We start from the raw sequence: 19,639 nt of genomic DNA, 5'->3' as shown, positions 1-19,639 counted from the left end.
TTATCAGCTCTTTGCCACTATTTAATTCCTCACATTTAATTAGATACACAGACCAAACAGAGAAGCACTAACTCTATTACATATTTTTGGTAAAAATAATCAAAAAATCATCACCCAGGATAAAGAAATCTTGTATTCAAGAGGTTTTTAATCACTTTTTTTTTGGGTGTTGGTCCTGCACAGCTACTCCCACTAACCCTGTGCTGCCACACTCTGCACCCAGGGAGGCTCCTGAGCTGCTGCTCCTTGAGCAGTGAAACAAATGCTAACACAATTTTCCGGTGTTTATAGAAGGTCTAGGTGGCAGAATTAATAATTTCCCAAATCAGTATTAAACACTGAGGAATCCAAGCAGAATTTGCTTTAAACCTCCTGCCAGAAGAGTTATTCTCCACAAACAAGCTGTCACACACACACACACATAAAAAAAAAGGGTGGCAAAGCGGAGTTTTTGCAAAGAGAAACGAAAATCCAAAGCTCCCCCTCCCCTCCCCTCTTCATTTGATTCCTTTCTTTATTTTTTTAAGTTTCCTTTTATACCTGGGAAGAAAACTGGACTTACCAAGCAGGCCCGTCCCCAGGAGAGGGTTAAGGAGCTGTGGCACCACAGAGTTACTGTTGAGTTTGGCTGGCCCAGGAGCACTCCCAGCACTATTAGATATGTTCAGCAAGGTTTCTGCCATGGACACCACGGCCGTGCCACCGCCCAGCGCCGAGACAGACAGAGCTGCCACCGCCGAGGACGTGGTGGTGGTGGTGGTGGTGGCCTGGGAGGAGGTGGCAATGGAAACCTCCGGGTGGCCGGCGGAGTTCAGGACACCCCCCACCAGCTGGGGGTTCAGGGCCATGAGCGCCGAGGGCCCCGAGCCGGCGGGCAGGAGCAGGGGGTTGGAGGCCGTGTCGGCGCCTGGAAAGCTGGGAATGGGGTTGGACAGGAGGGTCTCCACCCTGGAGCCATCGGGCAGGGGCTCAGGGGGGGCCGGCGGCTGTGCGACCGAGGGCACGGGGGGGTTCTGCTGCTGCAGCAAATCTGAGATGGTCACATTGAAGGATGGCACGGGGAGCATGGCAGCGGCTTGGGCTTGGTTCTGGAGCAGGGCTGCCAGGAGCTGGAAGTGCACGGGCTGCAGAACCTGCCCGTCCACGTCGCCGGAGAGAAAAGCTAAAGCGGCGTTTACATTCGGGTTGAGAAAACCTAAAGGGTTGAGGTTGACCTCGGACTTGCCTTCTCCCGCTGAAGGCTGCAGGATATTTAATAGGTTCTGGTTTAGGAGCTGCTGCTGATTGACGGGCAAGGAGAGAGGCAGGGAGCTGAGGAGGTTGGGGTGCAGGGCGGGCGGCAGGCTGCCGCTCCCGGCGCTGTTCTGCGGGAAGGGCAGCGGCGCCTCGGGGCCGGAGAAGGGGAAGTCGGTGCCCACGGGCAGCTGGCCCTGCTGGAGGGGGGTCCCGGCTGCCGTGGTGACAATGACACCGTCCTGCAGCACGGAGGTTGTCTTGGTGATGGCAGGTTGGCTGGTGCCGGCGATGGCGATGGACGATGACGGCCCCGAACCGCCTGGAACACAAACAAATCCAGCTGTTAACGGGGTTCTGCCTGTTGGAGGCACATCCGAGTCATGCAATAACCCAAACCAGCCGTGTCTGACACCCACACACGGGAAAAAGGATGTCTGGAGCATCCAGACTCGAGTCCTTTTACAGTATGGATGGATCTGCCACCAGCTACTGCAGACGCCCATCGGGAATTATTGAACTTGTGTTTCCCCTGAAGTTCTTTGATGGGGACAGAACAGGATTTCATCCATCAGCACAAACCCCAAGGCAACCAGAACATAACAGAGCCAGTTGTGGACCAGTTATGGTCCCAGTTAATCCCAGTTTGGGATGAACCACTTGGGAGAAGGATCATGGATGATGTTGGGGGCGAGAGTGTGAGAACACAATCTATTTCCATTTCTATTTAATTCACGGGCTCACAGATTTTAAATTATTATTCAAAGCACTATTTTGGACTCCTGAATTAAAACACATGATGAATCTGATGAGTAAAATACATTTTGATCCAGCTCTGTTGGCATTCACAGCCCCCAGTGATTTATACAGAAAAAAATGTGGATTGGGGTGGTAAAATCAAACCCATCACTTGGCATGAAAACAAAGAGCAACTGGGTAAATTTACTATGAAAAAGTTACAAAGAAAGAGTAATAAAGTTTATCTGGGTATCTTTACACCCCTTCAGCAAAGTTGAAGCATAAAATATTGTTATTTTTTTCCTTAAGGCAGAGTCTTGAACTGGCCCAAAAAGCACCTGGGAGAATTAAAGCAAAGGGAATTCCCTTGAAATATGTCCTTCTACTTTATTTACTGCAGCTCACTGGAGGACACTGGAGTATTAGATTTATATCTAAAACTGTGTCATTATAAATGGATTTAACGATGGTTACATGCAGTGAAATAACTTTCCATCCTCAACTGCCATGCAAATACCAGAGATCAGAAGGTCCCAAATAATCAATTATAATTTTTCTCCACAGATACCATTTGAAAAGGGATATTCAACCACACACTCAGCTGGTAAGAGCTGAACCAACTCTTTACATCATTTGCACCTTAAACCGCCACTTTTCAAGCACTGTGACATTCTGACAACTCAAAAAAAGGTCCAAAATTAACACAGAGCACGGGGCACTGCACTGAACTCAGTCTGGAACAAGGAAGGAAAACCCCAAAATACACATCCCACTGGATTTCCACTCATGGATTCATGTTCAACGCCTCAAATTGGGCAGGAAGAGCAAATAAAAAGCTGCTAATTGGACAAACTGCCCAGAAATTATTCAAGCCACTGACAAATCTATCAGTGCAGAACCATGAAAACCAACTACAAGTGGAGGTTGTCACCTCCCAACGCACCCATCCTGCTGTCACCTGGTTCTGGAGCCTTTGGCAGTCTCCAAAATAAATAAAACAGGAAAAAAAATGGTTTTCTCAAGCCCATGTTCACACATGAAGAGGTACAGGACCATGCCAGGCTTGTGATGGGTCACTGTGGAATCACTGAGAAAGACTTTAATTCTATTTATTCATCTGTTTATTCATTTTTAAAAAGTCCCAAAGACCGACCTACGGATTTAAGAGATACCATTCCCAAAGTCATCCCTAGTTTTAATGGAAGAAGCAGCTGTACCTCCCCAGGGATGGGAGATGGATGTTTGTAATTCATTCATGATGCTGTTTTCCATTCAGGTGAAGGAGCACATGGAAAAGTGTTTGCTGGGAAGCACATCTCAAGAGCTGGAAAATTGCTGCTGGTTTTTTTGGCAAACAGGGCTCTGTTCTCTGACCCATCACCCACCACTCCTGGAGACTCCACCTGAGCATCTTCAACACCTGCCCTTTCTCTAGATTAATTAAACAACTAATTAATTGCTACTGAGGAAAAAAAAAAATCCTGATGGATCCTGAGTAGGAGGAACAAAATGTGTCCTTATTTCAATCCAGGCTGGAGAAGTTTGGGAGTGGAAGAGGTGATGAGCAGCCAGACTTCAGCAGGAAATAAAACACAGACAAACATCCCCCCGGAGGGATATTTGATAGGAAGGCACAGCAGGAATTGGGGGAGAAAAGTCCCAAATTGGGTAGCAGCAAAGACAATATTTACAGCTACATTCTGGGACAGCTTCATGACTGAACTGCCAAAATATGAGTTCTGGATCTCTTCCCAAGTACCACCTCCGACAAGTCAGTGTTCCAGATGAAGATGTGCAGGCACAGCCATTCCCACTGGAATACAGAAGCTGCCAGAGCTTCTCCATGTCTGGCCCCAGGCCAGGAGATAAAATCTGAGTTGCATTTTCCCCCTTATAAAAGAAGTACAGGGCCCATTATGTGACGGACAGTCCTTCCCTCTGGGATCCCACGGGAACTGTCCTTCCCCAGCTCCATGGGAACTCTCTGAGATCCTGGCTTTTGGAGGTGCAAGGAGAAGGAAAGGATGCCCAGGATCAGCAGGTGGATGATGGACTTGATGATCCTAAAGGTCTTTTCCAACCCTAACAACTCCCTGACTCTGAGATATGTAGAGTTCCCTGAAAGAGCACAAAAACAGGAGCACCAAAGCATGGGAATGACTCTGGATGTGCTTTGGGTCCGAACTTTATTCAAAGGGATTTCCAGACCCACATGTTGTATTTAATGGAACTCCCTAAGGAGAACAGGATCACAGCTGTGACCACCTGCCTTTCCCTAGAGCCTGGAGAAGGACAACAGCTGGAAGAAAAGGCAGAGTTTTGGCAGGGCACCAACTCACACAAAACCCCAACACCCCCAAACCCCCACCCTGAAGCGGTTCATTGTCACCATATCCAGGCTACAAGAGGACAATTAGCAGGGTTTGGATGAGAAACACAGACAGGAGTTGAACACCAAAAGGAAATCACCACTGGGATTCCAAGTCCCACAAAACCATGGCATTGGGAGCCCTGGAAACAATGGTCCTTAACGACCAGAGGGTCTGAAGGGTAAAGGTGGAAAGGGAAAAAGGATGGAGGAGTGAGACCAAAAGCCATAAAAGCCCAGGACAGAGCCTGGCTCGCAGCTCCTGCAGACACAGAGCTCTGCCAAAGGTGCTCCTGCCAGCTGTGCTGGGAAAAACAACAAAAGGGGAAACATCCAGAATGCAGGAAAAGCAGCTCTGTTGTTCCCTAAGAGGGCCAAAGAAAAGAAATGGAAATTGAATAAGATCTATATTTTTAACATCATTACTTATTGTATTTAAGAGCGGTTTTTGTTGTGTTCTCTTTTGACAGCAGGATCGTTTTCCTGTGTGCATTTTATCTGTGTGCATTTCTTGGAGTGTTCCTTGACAGGTTTTCTTCAGCAGAGACAATGAAATAAGGGGTGTTACATGTTCTAGAAGATTCACCATCCTCGTTCACTTGGTTTGGGTCCTACAGGAGTCATGGAAGGTGTCCCTGCCCATGGCAGCAGTGGAACCAGGTGGTCTTTAAGATCCTTCCCAACCCCAACCATTCCATGATTCCCTGATTATAACTACATATATATTTTCCTAAAAGACCGCAGTTAAAGCACGCCAACGAGAAAACAATAATGTAAATAATATTATACAATTAACTTCCCTGTGAGAAACTCCCCGTTATGTATTTTAGTATTTCAGTAGCCAAGAACACATTGCTGGAATTTGTGGAATAAAAATAATCCCTAAAACAGGTGTGTGAAGGACTTAGAAGTAAAAGTGCAGCACTTGTTCATTAGCCATTAACACCTGAAACGTTTCTAGGGTTGAGGACAAAGAAATGTTATGGATTCCACTTTCTCAATTCTTACTTTTCATAGAATCAGAGAATCCCAGGATGGTTTGGGTGGGAAGAGACTTTAAATCCCATCCAGTCCCACGCCCTGCCATGGGCAGGGACACCTTCCAGTATCCCAGGTTGCTCCAACCTGGCCTTGGACACTTCCAGGGATCCAGGGGCAGCCACAGCTTCTCTGGGCAACCTGGGCCAGGGCCTCCCCACCCTCCCAGCCAGGAATTCCTTCCCAATAGCCCATCTAACCACTCCCTGTGTCCTGTCCCTCCATCCCTTGTAAACGGTCTCTCTCCATATCCAATAAAACCACAGCTCCCTTTGTTTTACACTGGGCATTTTCTTTGCTGCTTGTTTAATTCGGAACATTCCAAGTTTGGGAAACCCTTGTCAGAGCTCACATTTAACTCCTTGGTCCTGTAACTTGCTCCCACCCTCTCCTGAGGTTAAATCCCGCAGCTCACACAGGAGAAATCGGCACAGTCCTTCCCAAAAGATCCATGGGAGTGGGGAGAGTTTCCCTGCAGGCCTGACCCCGGGATCAGGGAGGTGTGAAAGCACAAAAGGATCACTCAGACGTTGCAATTATTCCCACAGCTCCCGTGCTTTGTGACTCCTCCACCCACCAGGGCCACCCGTCCCTGCTCCAGGAGCTGCTGCAGCACCACATGGAACAGGAATTAATAACAACTTCAGAGACACAAACACGGAGTTTGCAGCAGTGTAATACTGTTAAATCAGGGATTTTCAGAGCCTTCCCTTTCCCAGTGTCATCACTGATGGAAAACACACCTCACAGGCACTCAAAATCCCAGACATATTCCTGCTTTAGCTATTCCACCCCTTCCCTGTACACTGGGAACCAGGAGCTATGCACTTTAACCATTATATTCTCCCTTTTCTGATTGGAATGGAAAACATTTCAGATGTTTATCTGGCATCCCCTTGATTACAGGGGCTAATTCCAATTCCAATTCCAATTCCCAAGGAGCCATAATTCAGCATTTAAGCACCAAGTGCTGTCAGTCCTTATCGAGATCCTGCACAGGAGAACTGCAAAAAATGGACTAATAAATAAAACATCCTCCAGCAGGAGCAGTTAAAAACCTGAAATTCCCTCCTGTGCAACTCCCCATCCTCGTGGAATGTGCTCTGCTGGGAAATATTTACCTCCCTGTCCATGATATCCACGTTACTGTGCCTACAATCATCACAGGGTTTTTACACCTACAACAAAACAACTGGAATGTTGGCCCCAAAATTTTGTGGAGAGGGCAAAAAAGCCCCAGACTGTTTTTAGGACAACAGAAATCCTTAAAATTGGGCTTTTTTTAATATTTAACACCTGACTGATTGTCACCCTTGGCTCTTCTCCTCTGAATTCTGAATTTTACCCTCACTGCTGTTTTTTAACATGATTTTGGGAAAACTGTTGTGCTGTGCTCAGCTGTGGCTGCAAAACATTGGGAAGGCAAAAATTCCATAAAAAGCATTATTTCTTCCAATAATCCCCACTCCTCCCCCTGGAAAGGGTTGGATTTGCCCACTGGTTCCGCTTAAGGATATTTTGGGATGGTGAGAGCTAAATATGTACAGGAAATCCCAGTTAATTAATTCAGCTTTTCTCCACAATAAGGCTCATCTTTCTGTGCTATTTTATTACTGTTTTTCACAAATCCTTTAACTTTTATCCCTGTAAATTCCTAAAAAACTGTATGGCAGTTAAAGCACCAACCAGGGAAGGGTCTGGTTAAATCAAAGGTTGTAAGTTATGGGGAAATTCAAATTTTGAGAGATAAAACAACGCAAGAAAACCACAAAGTGCATCTAAAAAAGCAGAGAACATTCTCCCTGTTCTTTCCAGTTCTCATTTGAAGAGAAAAACGATCACTTTTCTCTCCCCAAAAATACTAACAGAGGAAAACAAGGTGCAGATTCAAACACCAGCGATCCCTTGTCATGGCTCCCAAGCAGGGAAAAGTCCCTCTGGAAGTTTCTGGAACCCCAAAATCAACAGGACATTTCAACTGGCTTTGTAATTAGGAGAGGAGCTGCTTGGCATCCTGGCCAGGGGTTAGTCCAGTTTAATAAGGAATTTTTCTCAGGCACAACGAGTCCCCCCAGAGGTGCCAGACGCTCTTCTGACCTCGGGAGTCAGGAAGTTCCACTGATTTTGTAATTCCAGGAGATCTGAAGGAATTTTGAGAAGCAAATCCATAGACTCACGTGTTCAAACACACCACTTAATGTGATATATTTGAAAATATTCCACCTTTGATGCACAGAAAGGACCGTTTTCAGGGAAGCAAGGGCCTAAATTCAGTTGATTTTCCACTTAATCCACCAGTACATTTGACCTTTAATTCATAATTTAGGGATGTGACAGCACCATCATCCCTTTCCATCCAAAGTGTTTCCAGGTGATTTTGGGATACAATCCTGCCAGCAGCATCCCCAGTTCCACTGAGAATTCCCATTTTTATGTTGCCAGGAATTCACTCGACTTCTCTTTTTATTTATTTATTTTTTTTTTAATGTGTTTTGTGGAGTTTGTTTTGTTTTGTTCTGGTTTTTAACCCAACTGAGCTGACCCTTTGCAATGAGTGGATTAAATCCAAGTCTCCTAAACCACTTCTGGTTTTCCAAGGCCTTGTTCCATTCCCAATTATCCTGGCTGCATTAAAATAAACCCCTCTGGAGAGGGGCAGAAGCTCCTCCCTGTTGAATTATATTTTACTGTTTCTATTCTGCACATTTCACCAGTTCCAGGGAAAAGGATAAAGCCTTTATTTGCCAAATCTGCCCCAATAAACTTCTCATGTTTCTGATCTTCGAGACAACTTATCATCTTTATTATTATTTGCTGTGGTTATTGTGGTTCCCTTAACTTCCCTATCAGCAAGAAAACCCTAAATAAACCAACCTACAATAAAATCCATCACCCAGTGACACAGCCCCATCCTAATAAAGAGAAAATCCCATCACACTCCCACAGAAAATTACCTGGGAACTGCAGATATTATCTCTGGAAGGAGAAAACAAGAGCCAGAATAACAAAGCTTGGTCCATGTGGTTAAAATAGAATTAAAAGCTCGGCTAATTGTGGGGATTCACAGTATTTTTTCTCCCAGGAACTATTTTGGAGCAGGAGCTGTTCTGAGTGTTGGCACAGACACAGATTTAGCAATTAAAAGACTTCAAAACAAAGGGGAAGAAAAAAAAAAAAGCCACAAGCTGAAATATGAACAGGAGTTTCCTGAAAACATCTGACTCAGCTCTGGAAAACTGAATTTAATGGGCTTTCACCAGCTCCAGCACCAAAACTAACACCCCAGGACAGGATAATTCCCAACATTCCTCTTCCCAGCTCTGTCCCAGAGCTGAGTGCTGACTGGAGACTCACTTTTATTTTTAACACAAGTTGTTATTAACACAAAATACTCAACATTTCCCACGTTGTTGACGGAAAGAACATGAAAACACAACAGAATGCCCCCATCTGGAATTCCACAGCCTGTGGGTGAGATGTAAATCCCACACCTGAGCCCTGTGGGGACTCAGGCAGGAGGCTGGGGGAAGGTTTATGTGTAATTTTAGGGACTAACACAAGGATAACACAACGTGAGGCTCCATCTCAGAGAAGAAAAGGGGTCTCTTCTTCAAGAATATTCAATAAAATAATGAAATGCAGGTTGTGTGTGTTTTTTAGGCACAGAAACTAAAGGAACAACCTCTTGGGTAGCGAGGAATGAAACATATTCCCAACTTTCTGCCTACATGGAACTGCTACTTATCATTTAGATAATGCCACTGAAGGCTTTATAGATATGTTGCTGTAATTCCAGCAGCCATTCCCAGGGGATTGGGAATTCCACAGCAGAGCAGAAGCTCCCAGGTGGGGTTTTAACCTCTTGCTGCTCCTACATGGATGAGAACCAAAGGGGGTGTTGGTGTTGAAACCTTTTCTTGTGGGGATTGACTCGGATTGGTTTGGGTGCATTTGCCTTATCCAGCTTTCCCGAGGATCCCAGGGAATACAAGCACAGGGAAGCAAACTCCTGGTGCAAAGCCAGACCTTTGCTCCGTGCAGAAGGCAGGACAAAGTCTCCAGAGGGAAAATGCCTCGGGAAATCTCCTCTGTGTCACCATGACAAGGCAAAAGAGCCACACGAGGACTGAGAGCTGCCTGATTGCAACACTCCCCAAGTGACAAAAGAGGTGTAGGAATGTTCAAAAGTGCATGGATTTTATTTATGCAGTGCGTGTGGAAGTTCAGAGGAGCGGGAGTTGGCACAGGAAGGATGATTTTGTCCAGGGCAAGGGAGATATATTCTTGTTTACCACTTGTTTGGATTAAAATCCCAGAAGGGTTTGGGTTGGAAGGGACCTTAGAGCTCAGGGACAGGGGCAGGGACACCTTCCACTATCCCAGGTTGCTCCAAGCCCCATCCAACCTGGCCTTGGACACTTCCAGGGATGGAGCAGCCACAGCTCATCTGGGCAACCTGTGCCAGGGCCTCCCCACCCTCCCAGCCAGGAATTCCTTCCCAATATCCCATCTAACTCTGCCTTCTGGCAGTGGGAGGCCATTCCCTGTGTCCTGCCACTACAGTTCCTGAAGAAGATTCCCTCTGTGGCTTCCTGCAGCCCCTGCAGACACTGGAAAGCCGCTGTGAGTCTTCTCTCTTCTTACCTCAGTACCTGGGTGTGAGCACCAACTTCTGACACGGCCAAACTCGAGTTTAAAACACAGACACGGGGAAGGAACCCCTTTAAAACCAGCCATCCCATATTTCCAAGAGCTCAAGCCCAGGGGAATCCCCCCAGGAGGCCACGTACCTGCTTCAGGGCTGCTCTGGTTACAGCTGCTGCCGATGCTGTTGGGGATCCCCGGGGCCGAGGGTGCCTGGAGTCGCGCCTGAGGTGGGTTCTGGTGCAAGGAGTTTCCTAAAGCCATTCCCGACTGCGGGAGCATCCCGCAGCTCCCGCCGGCCTGCATCTGGCTGATGAGCCCTGCCAGGTGGTTGGTGCTGCCCGGGCTGGCCCCGTGCCCGAAGGCAGGGTTGGGGCCGTGGCAGTGCAGCCCTTCCCCTCGCAGGGGCAGCCCCGGCGCCAGCGGGGCCTGGAGGCCGCCCGAGCTCAGGGCAGGCTCCGGGAAATGCATCTGGTTCCCGGAGCAGGGCAGGGCAGAGCCGGAGCTCCCACAGCCCGTGGAACTATTGCTGCTCACGTGGGAGCTCTGGCAGCTCATGGACTGCAGGAGCTGCGACATGGAGCTGATGGGGAAGGAGCTTTGACTCTGCTTTCTTATCAAATCGGATCCGGCTTTGGAAACCCCAGAACTGTCCAACTGGGACTGTCTCAGCAGGCTCAGCACCGTGGTGGGGGGCTGCTTCCTTTTCCTCAGAGGATCCTTTTGCTGAGACATCAGTTTGTCTCTCAGTGCTGCTCGGCCGCTCTGCCCTTCCGTGGTGGGGAGGAGCACGTTGGCAGCAGGAGGGAACATGGAATTTAAAGTGCTGTGTCCTTCGGAGTTGCCGCCGCCGGCAACAGGTCCAGAGTTGCTACTGCTGCTGTTGTTGGTACCAGCGAGTTTGTTTTGATTTGCTAGCTGTGCTTTGGCTGCTGCTGACAGTAAACTGCTGGCTGGGAAAGAGGCAGCGTTGTGCTGGTTCAAGATCTGGTTTAAAGGCATTCCCAGCAAACCGGGCTGACTCTTCAAGGAACCGCTTCCAGCCGATGCAGCGGGAAAAACTGCATTGTTGGGAGGATTCAGTACATTGCTCATTCCAGCGATTAACGGGTTGGGGATGTCCTTGTACTGGCCGAGCCCATCGTGCTTGGTGGAAGGGCTGGATGGCATGGACGGCCTCGGCGAGCCTATGGTCGACCTCGGGGACCTGGGGGGGACCTTGATGCCGCCGCAGGCCGACTGCGGCCCGACCGGGGGCAGCAGGAAATTCCCGTGATCCGACGACGTGGAGGAAGAGCGCGACCTTTGGGGAGAGGCCTCGATCCTCCCCATCCCGGGGCCCATCATGTGCACCGGGGAGGTCACGGGCGACGGGGACAGGGAGGTGGAGGCGGAGTGCTGGACCCTCTGGCCGTGGGGCGCGTGGTTGGCGTGGGCGGGTTTGACGGTGGGCAGGGGCAGGTTGCTGGGCAGGGGCACGACGGCGGGGGGCATGCTTACATTCATCACGGGTACCTGAGAGTGGGCGCTCGCGTGGAACGGGGACGGGGGCACGATCACGGGGTTCTGGCTCGCCGGCTTGCTGGGAATGGGGTCCAGGATGCCGAGGGGATCCTTCTCGGATGGCAATGGCTTTTTCTGCAGGGCGCACGACGGCGGCGGAGGGGGGGGCGGGGGCGGGCCCTGCGGGGGGGGCTTGTGGTGGAACATGGCCCGCGGGATCTCCATCCCCGCGGGGAAGCTACACAGGGGCTTTTTCATGACGGGGCTTTTCGTGGTCAGGGTGGGGGACAGAGGTATGTTAGTCCTGCCGGCCATGGCGCAGGATGACTGGATGGGGGAGCCGTGCAGCATCACCGACGGCGGCGACAGCGGCGTCCTGCTCACGTGGATGGGGCTGGAGTTGGGAGCTCCGTGGAAACCGGGATTGTTCCTGGTGAAAACGTCGGGGCTCCCCAGCGGGTCAGTCCTGGGAGAGATGGAGCCGTCGCCGTAGATCTGCGACCCCGAGGAAGCCGGGCTGGGCATCCCGCCGTGGCTGCCCCGGTACGGAGACTTCTGTCCCAGCTCACTGCTCCCCAACCTCTGCCTGGGATACACAGGATGGAGCTCTGGCTGCTGGCTCCCGGCCATCTCTTGCACGTACAGCCTCCCCATGGCATTGGATGCCCCAATCATCAGCTTGAAAGGAGTCTTACATTCCGGCATCACGGAATTTGTAATTCCTTCATGCGGTTTATTCCTCGCGGATCTCGGAGTTGCTGCTCGAGTGGGAACTACTGGAGTTGCACCTGGTGTTAAAAACACACAACAGTCACTGTTTGGAAACGCAGCATCACAGGTTTTTCAGTGCAGAACTACAGGGTGTGAAAATATTCCTAAAAGCAAGGAAGCCTTTGGCTAAACTTGGGCTTCCACAGGAATGAAACCCCAGACATTGAGGAGCTGCTGGAACGGCGCCTGTCGCCCTGCACAGATCTTAATTTAAATCCCATATAAATATGGACAACTGGAAATCTTTCTCCTGCCCTTCTGCCTTTTCTAAGCATCACCTCCAGCGTCCCACTCCCGGATTTCCAGCAGCAGCCCTCTGGCAGGAGCAGGGAGCCGCTGTCGCAGGGAAAAGGAGCCTCTGGCACCATCTATTGAGGACAGGAGGAACAAAGCCCAGCCAGGACTGAGACTCACTTCCAGGTGCTGTCCCAAACGCTGTCCCTGATGAGGGATTCTGGATGCTTTAGGGGGTTGTTTTCAGGATAAAAGCCTTGGGGATATTTGCACATGCTGACACAGGAACCCCTCTACGAAAAAATTCCCACTTTTGAGCCCAGGCCTTCCTACAAGCACGAGGCCACTTCCCATCTTTATTTCAAAAGATTTTTTTTTCCCCCAATGTTTTACTTTCAGAATATCCTCACAAGCAGCTCCAAAGTCTGGGGGACTTTCTGCCAGTTGTGCTGCTCTGGGAATTTGCAATTCAGCTCGGAGCGCTTGGCGCGGAGCCCCCGAATGTGCAAACTCCAATTGGGAGCTGCAAATTCCACGCTCAGAGGAGCTCAGAGGTGCCTTGAAATTCTCCTGCTCTCAAGAATCCCATTCCCATCTCTCCTCCAGCCTGGGCAGACTGACATTCCTGCCTTCATCCTGTTTGCACGACCAGCCACATCGCCACAGAAACAAACATTTTACCTGTCCCAAAATACAACCAAAGTGTCAATTTAGGGGACAAAACTCAAGGCTGAACTGCAAAATAAAACGAGTATGAGAGGCCTCACCTTGAATGTTGGAACTAAGCAAATGGTCACATGCAAGGGTGTGAAAATGAAAAGATATTTTGCTTACAAAGGCCATTTATTGGGAAATTTTCTTCTTTGCTTAGGGCACAAAATTCTGACCGACAGAGAAGGGAAAAGCACCTGAACGTCACTCATGTCTTGAACACTCACCTGGTTTCACCTCCTTCATTCTGCTAATTTTTTGAAAACAAGAATGTAATTTAAGTACTACTCATCAAAAAATTAAGGAGGAAAATGTGTAGCACCTTGGGAAATTGCACCGCTAGTTAAAAATGAAATGACATTGCAAAGAAATTTAAACAGAGGTTTGAAATCCTAAATTTCAATGTGAAAATCGGTCCTATGAACAGTGTGGGTTAAACTTCACATTGGTCAGCACCATCCTGCCATCTGATCTTAGGGGTCTTACTCCCCAATATCTGGGTCTTGTTTCTCAATAATTTACAGCTAAAAGTTGTTTTTTCTAGGTGAACAAGCTCAGAATCATCAGGATTTGCTGTTACACCTTTTCTTTCACCCCAGATCTCAGTGATCCCCCCAGTTTTACAACGTGCTTTTGACCTTCTCTTGTTTTGGTAACACCTGTCAACTCCCAGCCACCAACAAATTACCTCTTTTTTTTTTTTATGTTGACATGGATAATTAAAATGCTAATCCAGGTTGGTGCCTAAAAATAATCCTTGAGAAATTACAGTGGAGATCTCCTTTGCTGTATCTTCTCCTTTACAACACAATTTCCCATTTAGCCACGTCCTAATCCCTTCATAATCACTTTATTCTGCTCCTCTAATTTCCCATGTGACAGAATATCAGACATACTGCCACAGTTCCCAAAGATGAGAGTTAATGTATTTTCTTTGTTCTAGAACAATCTGATACCTTTTCCAAGAAAATCATGCTCTTAGGCTGGGAATGACCTGATTTAGACTCATTTTCTGTCTCCCTACATCTCTGATCACTCCATTTATTCCTTAAATCTGTTTATTTTTGCACTCACAGACACATCAGACGTTCGGGGGTGGTTTTGCATAGTAATTACACATACAAAATTAAGATTATTAAGTGATCCTGCAGGATTTAAGTTTTACTCACTTGTTCCACCCCCAGGACTGGTGAGAACCAGGGAAGGATGAGGTGCTTCCATGCTTTTGTGCAGTGTAGCCACAGCAATGATCTTCCTCTTGTGGATGCATAGTTTGGTGACATCTTCATCTGCTTTGACATCTTCAGCAGTTCTCTGCTTCACAGCAGCTCCAGGATCGAAATTAAACACCTGGGAGTGAAAATTCCAGTGTTTAAGCAATGATTATGGGCAGAAAATTCACCAAACACCCCTCGATTTTATGCAGAATATACAGGAATTTTCCTCTGTTCCTCAGAGCTCTTTGACTGCTCCTACATTGACAGCAAGTTTGGAAATGATAAATATATTTATAATAACCGAGTCAGCTCCTTTCCAAGAGGGGAGGAGGCAGAGGGGAGATTAACTTTTGGATTTTCGGGTAGAACTTTGGGTGCACTCTACTTATTTGACATACACATATATGATGTGAACAGAGGTCAAGCCATGGCACAGCACATCAGCTGGCATCATAAATACTCCAGTAAAGACCCAAAATGCTGCTTTGCTTTACCTTGGGAAGAACAAGAGGACATTCTAGGCCACACTTGCACGTTCCATCAGTCAGCAAGTAAGTCTTCACCTGCTCCAAGCAGGATAATAAAGACCCACTGGGACTGTAAAGGAACAGAAATGATCAATAAAAGCTATTTGATAGGTCATGACTTGCACCTGCCAGTCTAAAAACTCACGAGGAGAGATGATATTTACTTTTTTTTTCATATTATTTCTTGCTTTTTGTCAAGAATTGCAACAAGACTTATTAAAAAAACACCAAAAAAACCCCCTCTCAAACATATTTTAAAGGAAATAAAACTGCTGCATCCAGGTCTCTTAGTTGCACAAAGTTTGGTTTCATCCAGCTAAGACTTGGACCCTCCCAGTGGAAGTGAGGAACAGCCCACCCAGGAGCCAGGAGTTGTAAATAGCCCCATTTTCAACGAAAACAACCCAAGTGGAATAGCTTGGATCGGGAAAACAAATTCCAAACAAACCGTGACAAACTTTGGCGCTTAAAAGCCAAGGTGGAAACGCCTCCTCTCGCACAAGAACCAAGTGACATCTAAAGCAACATCTGCAAGTGACATTTCCAGCTCTGCTGACACTTTAAATCAGGGATTTATTTGCCAGACTTGCCCTGGAATAGTTATTTTTGGGAGAAGTGCTCAGGCTGAATCTGTGTAACAGTGACAGTTTTGAGGGTGAGGAAGATGAAAGAGCAAACTAAAAATAGGGCTGAAGTGACAGGTCAGGAAGTCAAACCTTCCCTGTCTGCAATCCTTGGGGAGGAGGGGGAAAACTACTCTTGATTTCAATTTATTTTAATTTCAGCTCTAGACTGGTTAAACCATGATCCCTTTGGACTTTGCCAGCCTGTCCTGAACTATGCTCAGCTCCACACTTGACGATGGAACAGCTTCCCATGGGATTTGCTCTGGACCATCCCATCTGCACCAAAGATCTCCACAGACACTTTCTGGGATGCTTAAAAATTCATGTTAAATATGCTCTGGAGTCAGGACTGGGTAAACCAAAAAAATGCTCCTTTTTCTGGAATATTTCTGGAATAAATCAATCTTAAATAACCCTTTTGTGCAGTTTGCCTGGACACACACGTGACCAGTTCAGGATCAAGGAGATCCTGGAGCCTGGAAAAAACCCCACACTGTGCTCATGATCAGAGGGTGTGAGGGAAGGTCAGTCCAGTGAATCTGTGGGATGTGGGATCCACCATCCCTCCTGCACATACAGCCAGGGTTATTTGTCCACGAGAACCCACCAAATTTTAAAAAGGCCCATTTTTTTTCCTGTTCCGGGGCAGAGCTATAACTGCAAAATCTCTTTTGTGTGCACAGATCTCCTCACGCTTCCTTTGTAAGAATCCATGGAATCACAGAATGGTTTGGGTTGGAAGGGACCTTAAGATCATCCCATTCCACCCCCTGCCATGGGCAGGGACACCTTCCACTAGCCCAGGTTGCTCCAAGCCCTGTCCAACCTGGCCTTGGACACTTCCAGGCCCTACTTTAAGGCAGCAGCACAGTTTTACCAAGCAAAGCCCTGAGAATCAACTCAGTGCTTTTACCAGGTAATAAAAACTAGTTAATTAATGGATTTAATCTTGATTTAATCCAAAGCAAGTGCTGCCAGCTGCCAGCAAAGCCTGTGTGCTTTACAGGGGAGCACAAACACAGGGGCTGTATTCAGCTGGGATCATCTACCCTGGTTAAATCATGTCAGATCTTAATATATCCACTAATTTTCCCTAGGATAGCTGTGGAGTCAATATTGTTTGACCTTTCCTTGTCTCCATAAATGCTGTGCACACTTCAGGGCAGAGCAGGATTCAATCCTTGGAGATCCAGCTGCCCTGGCTGAGCCCTGTGGATGCTCCATGTCAAGCAGGAGATGGGACTATTTGACTTCTACCCTTTAACCACTGAATTAAAGAATAAAAAAATACATGGCAAGAGGGCAGAAATAACACAGTCACTCCCAAGGCTGTAGGAAATGTATGGAACTTCTCAGAGCTGTAGAAAACCAAGTTCAAAAGCAGGTGGGATCACGTAAAAGTACCAAAGCATTCGATGTCCTGGTGTCTGGATATAAAGATTATTGGGGAAAAAAACCCCTCAACCAATCCAGAACTTTTCCTTTCTCATTGATTTTTAACTCAGGCAGAGGCCCAGTAAATTAGAGCTGTAATGAGAAGTGCAAGGGAAGGCGATTTCTCTCCTGCCATGGGTATCACTGACACGGATTTGGTTGGATTCTGCTAATTGGGAACATCAACAAGAAATCCCGGAATGCATCTGATCTTTTATGGTAGTTTAGTGTAAAATTGGAGCAGGCTTTGACTCATTAAAGGGTTTTGTCCTGGTAATACATAAAATGTTGTGAGGGACCGGTTATCTTAATGACAGAATAGTGGAATGAGATTAAGCAAATAACAGGCTGGACCTGTGTGATGTAAACCTGCTCTCCTCACATTTTGTTAAAGCTGACTTTGATCTTTTTTTTCCCAATAACATTTAATTTACAGTCTGTTTGTCTGAACACAATTATTTAATACCAATTTCAACGCATTTCTTCGTGACCGTTCCGGGGTGAAGCAAAAAAAAAACCAAAAAAAACCCAATAAGCTATGAAAATAAACAAATAAAGTACCTAAAACTTCGGATTTAGGCTTATGTTCCTGTTTCTTTTCCTACAGGAGAGATGTGAGGAATCCATAGGAGTAAATCTTGCTGGAGAACAGCAGTGAACAGAGAACTTTCATGGGCTTAACAAAAGTGATGTTTTTTGGAGTTACTGAGTAGCCACAAAAGTTCTACAGGTATTAAGTGGTTACATAAGTTAAATTCCCTTTCAAAAGAATCACAGAATCCTGGAATAATTTGGGATGGAAGGGACCTAAAGATAATCTCATCCCACCCCCTGCCATGGGCAGGGACACCTCCCACCAGCCCAGGTTGCTCCAACCTGGCCTTGGACACTCCCAGGGATCCAGGGGCAGCCACAGCTTCTCTGGGCAACCTGTGCCAGGGCCTCACCACCCTCCCAGCCAAGAATTCCTTCCCAATATCCCAATATCCCACCTCACCCTGCCCTCCTTCAGCTTCAAAAATCCACTCGGAAAACAAGAAGCTTCCCGTGAGGAAAGGAGGGCGAGGAAGGAGCCGAGTCCCTCATTTACTGCCCAGCTGGCAGAGTGAATTAATTTAGTGACAGAACCCCCCGAGCAATGAAAGCAGGAGCCCCTGGGGTGACCTTACCTGATGTAGAGAACTCCACTTTGGTCCACCCGCCGCTGCCACCCCACGGGAACTTGCACTGCTGGTGGCCCTCCGTCCGTGTCCCCTCCGTCACACTCCTTCCCACCATTCATTTTCCCGTTTCTGCTCGTGAGTCTCCAGAGATATCAACAGGAGGGGGATCTCCTTCTCCTACATGTCATCCTGGCCTCCCAGAGCAGGCCCTGCAGCACGGCTGATCCCGAATCGGACAAAGTGCATCGGGAGGCTCCGAGCTCAGTTTGAAACCAAGTCCTTCCCAGTGGCCATTTTGGTTCAACGAGTCACTTTCCCACCACAGTCCACATTAAATATGCAAGGTTTAAACTCCTTATCTATTCATAAGGACGAACTCTAGAGAGGAAAAAAAATTAGTGCTTCCGACTTGGGCAAATCATAATTCGCCAATCCTTTCGTTCCCTGCCAGAAAGGAGGAGGGGGGAAAAGGAGAATTCCTAGTTCCCCAGCATGGCTCCCAGCTCGAGGACTGGCTTAAGAGAACTTGTACTTGGTGAAAGCTCGTCTCATTTTTTTTTTATAAATATGAGTCAGCTCCGATACCTCCAGGTATTACACCCTTTGTATGCCACATTCTTTCTGTTTGCTTTTTATCTTCTGCTCGCTGTCCAAGTTGTCTTCTTGGCTTTCTTTCATGACTCCTTGGCTCCAATAAAACAGCCTGAAAAACAAGGATGTGGGAAAGACGTGAGGCGTTTTCCCCGAGTTTTTCAGCCCAGGGAGGTGTTTACAGCTGCAGCCATTTAAAGAGCTCAAAACCAAGATTTTCAGTGTCAGTGGAACCATTAAAACAAGGCTTTGAGTAAATATAAACCTGCCAGCAAATTCTATTTATACGTGGATGCAACTACATCTTAAAAGCAACGAGAGTGAAGCTGCTATTGCACAGTTAATGTACAGTTTGGGTGAATTAAGGGATGCATCTTTTCACTGAATATTTTCACGTATTCTTCCGTTCAGAACCATCAGCAGATGACTAAATTAATGCCCTTTAAAAATTGTTTATAAACCTGAATGAATTTAATGTGGAGGAAGCTGCTTCCGGGCTCGGTAATATCCATAAAAATGGAAAACCGCTGCATTCGGATTAAATTTAAATAATCATCTTTCCAAAAATTGTGTTGTAAAAAGGGGAAAATGCAGCATCAAGGCACCGATCTCTGAATACCTGGGAAACAATCTGAATGTCTTCAGGAATAATTCCCCCCCCTCTCCATGGTTTAACTCTTCATGGCAGAAGTTCACAATGATGTTATTCCCCCAAAATTCTGTTATTTCCCCAAAACAGCTTTCCAAGGTGACCAGGTGAGACTGAGCTCTCGAGTTTGGGTGGTTTGTTAAGGTGAGACGAACATGGGAGTGTGGGATTGAAACAGTAAATCCATCAGAA

General features: G+C 47.3%; 1 protein-coding gene across 2 annotated transcripts in view; it reads right to left on the bottom strand.

Annotated features, from left to right (window-relative positions):
• MBD5 (methyl-CpG binding domain protein 5) overlaps window positions 1-19,639 on the bottom strand; it is a 108,814-nt gene that overhangs the window by 14,499 nt on the left and 74,676 nt on the right. For both annotated transcript variants that reach the window (XM_027721034.2, XM_027721033.2), the window contains exons 6-10: window positions 18,214-18,910; window positions 14,952-15,054; window positions 14,410-14,590; window positions 10,168-12,312; window positions 563-1,555 (exon numbers count right to left, since the gene is read on the bottom strand). In XM_027721034.2, coding sequence (XP_027576835.2) covers window positions 563-1,555; window positions 10,168-12,312; window positions 14,410-14,590; window positions 14,952-15,054; window positions 18,214-18,326 — 3,535 coding nt within the window. In that variant the 5' untranslated portion in view covers window positions 18,327-18,910. The remainder of the gene's footprint in view (window positions 1-562; window positions 1,556-10,167; window positions 12,313-14,409; window positions 14,591-14,951; window positions 15,055-18,213; window positions 18,911-19,639) is intronic.

Source organism: Pipra filicauda, unplaced genomic scaffold (assembly GCF_003945595.2).
Source record: "Pipra filicauda isolate LSUMZ 115617 unplaced genomic scaffold, ASM394559v2 scaffold152_size1767362_pilon, whole genome shotgun sequence".
Lineage (NCBI taxonomy): Eukaryota > Metazoa > Chordata > Aves > Passeriformes > Pipridae > Pipra > Pipra filicauda.
Note: the sequence above shows the minus strand (reverse complement) of the source record. Positions and strands in the feature narration are given on the sequence as shown.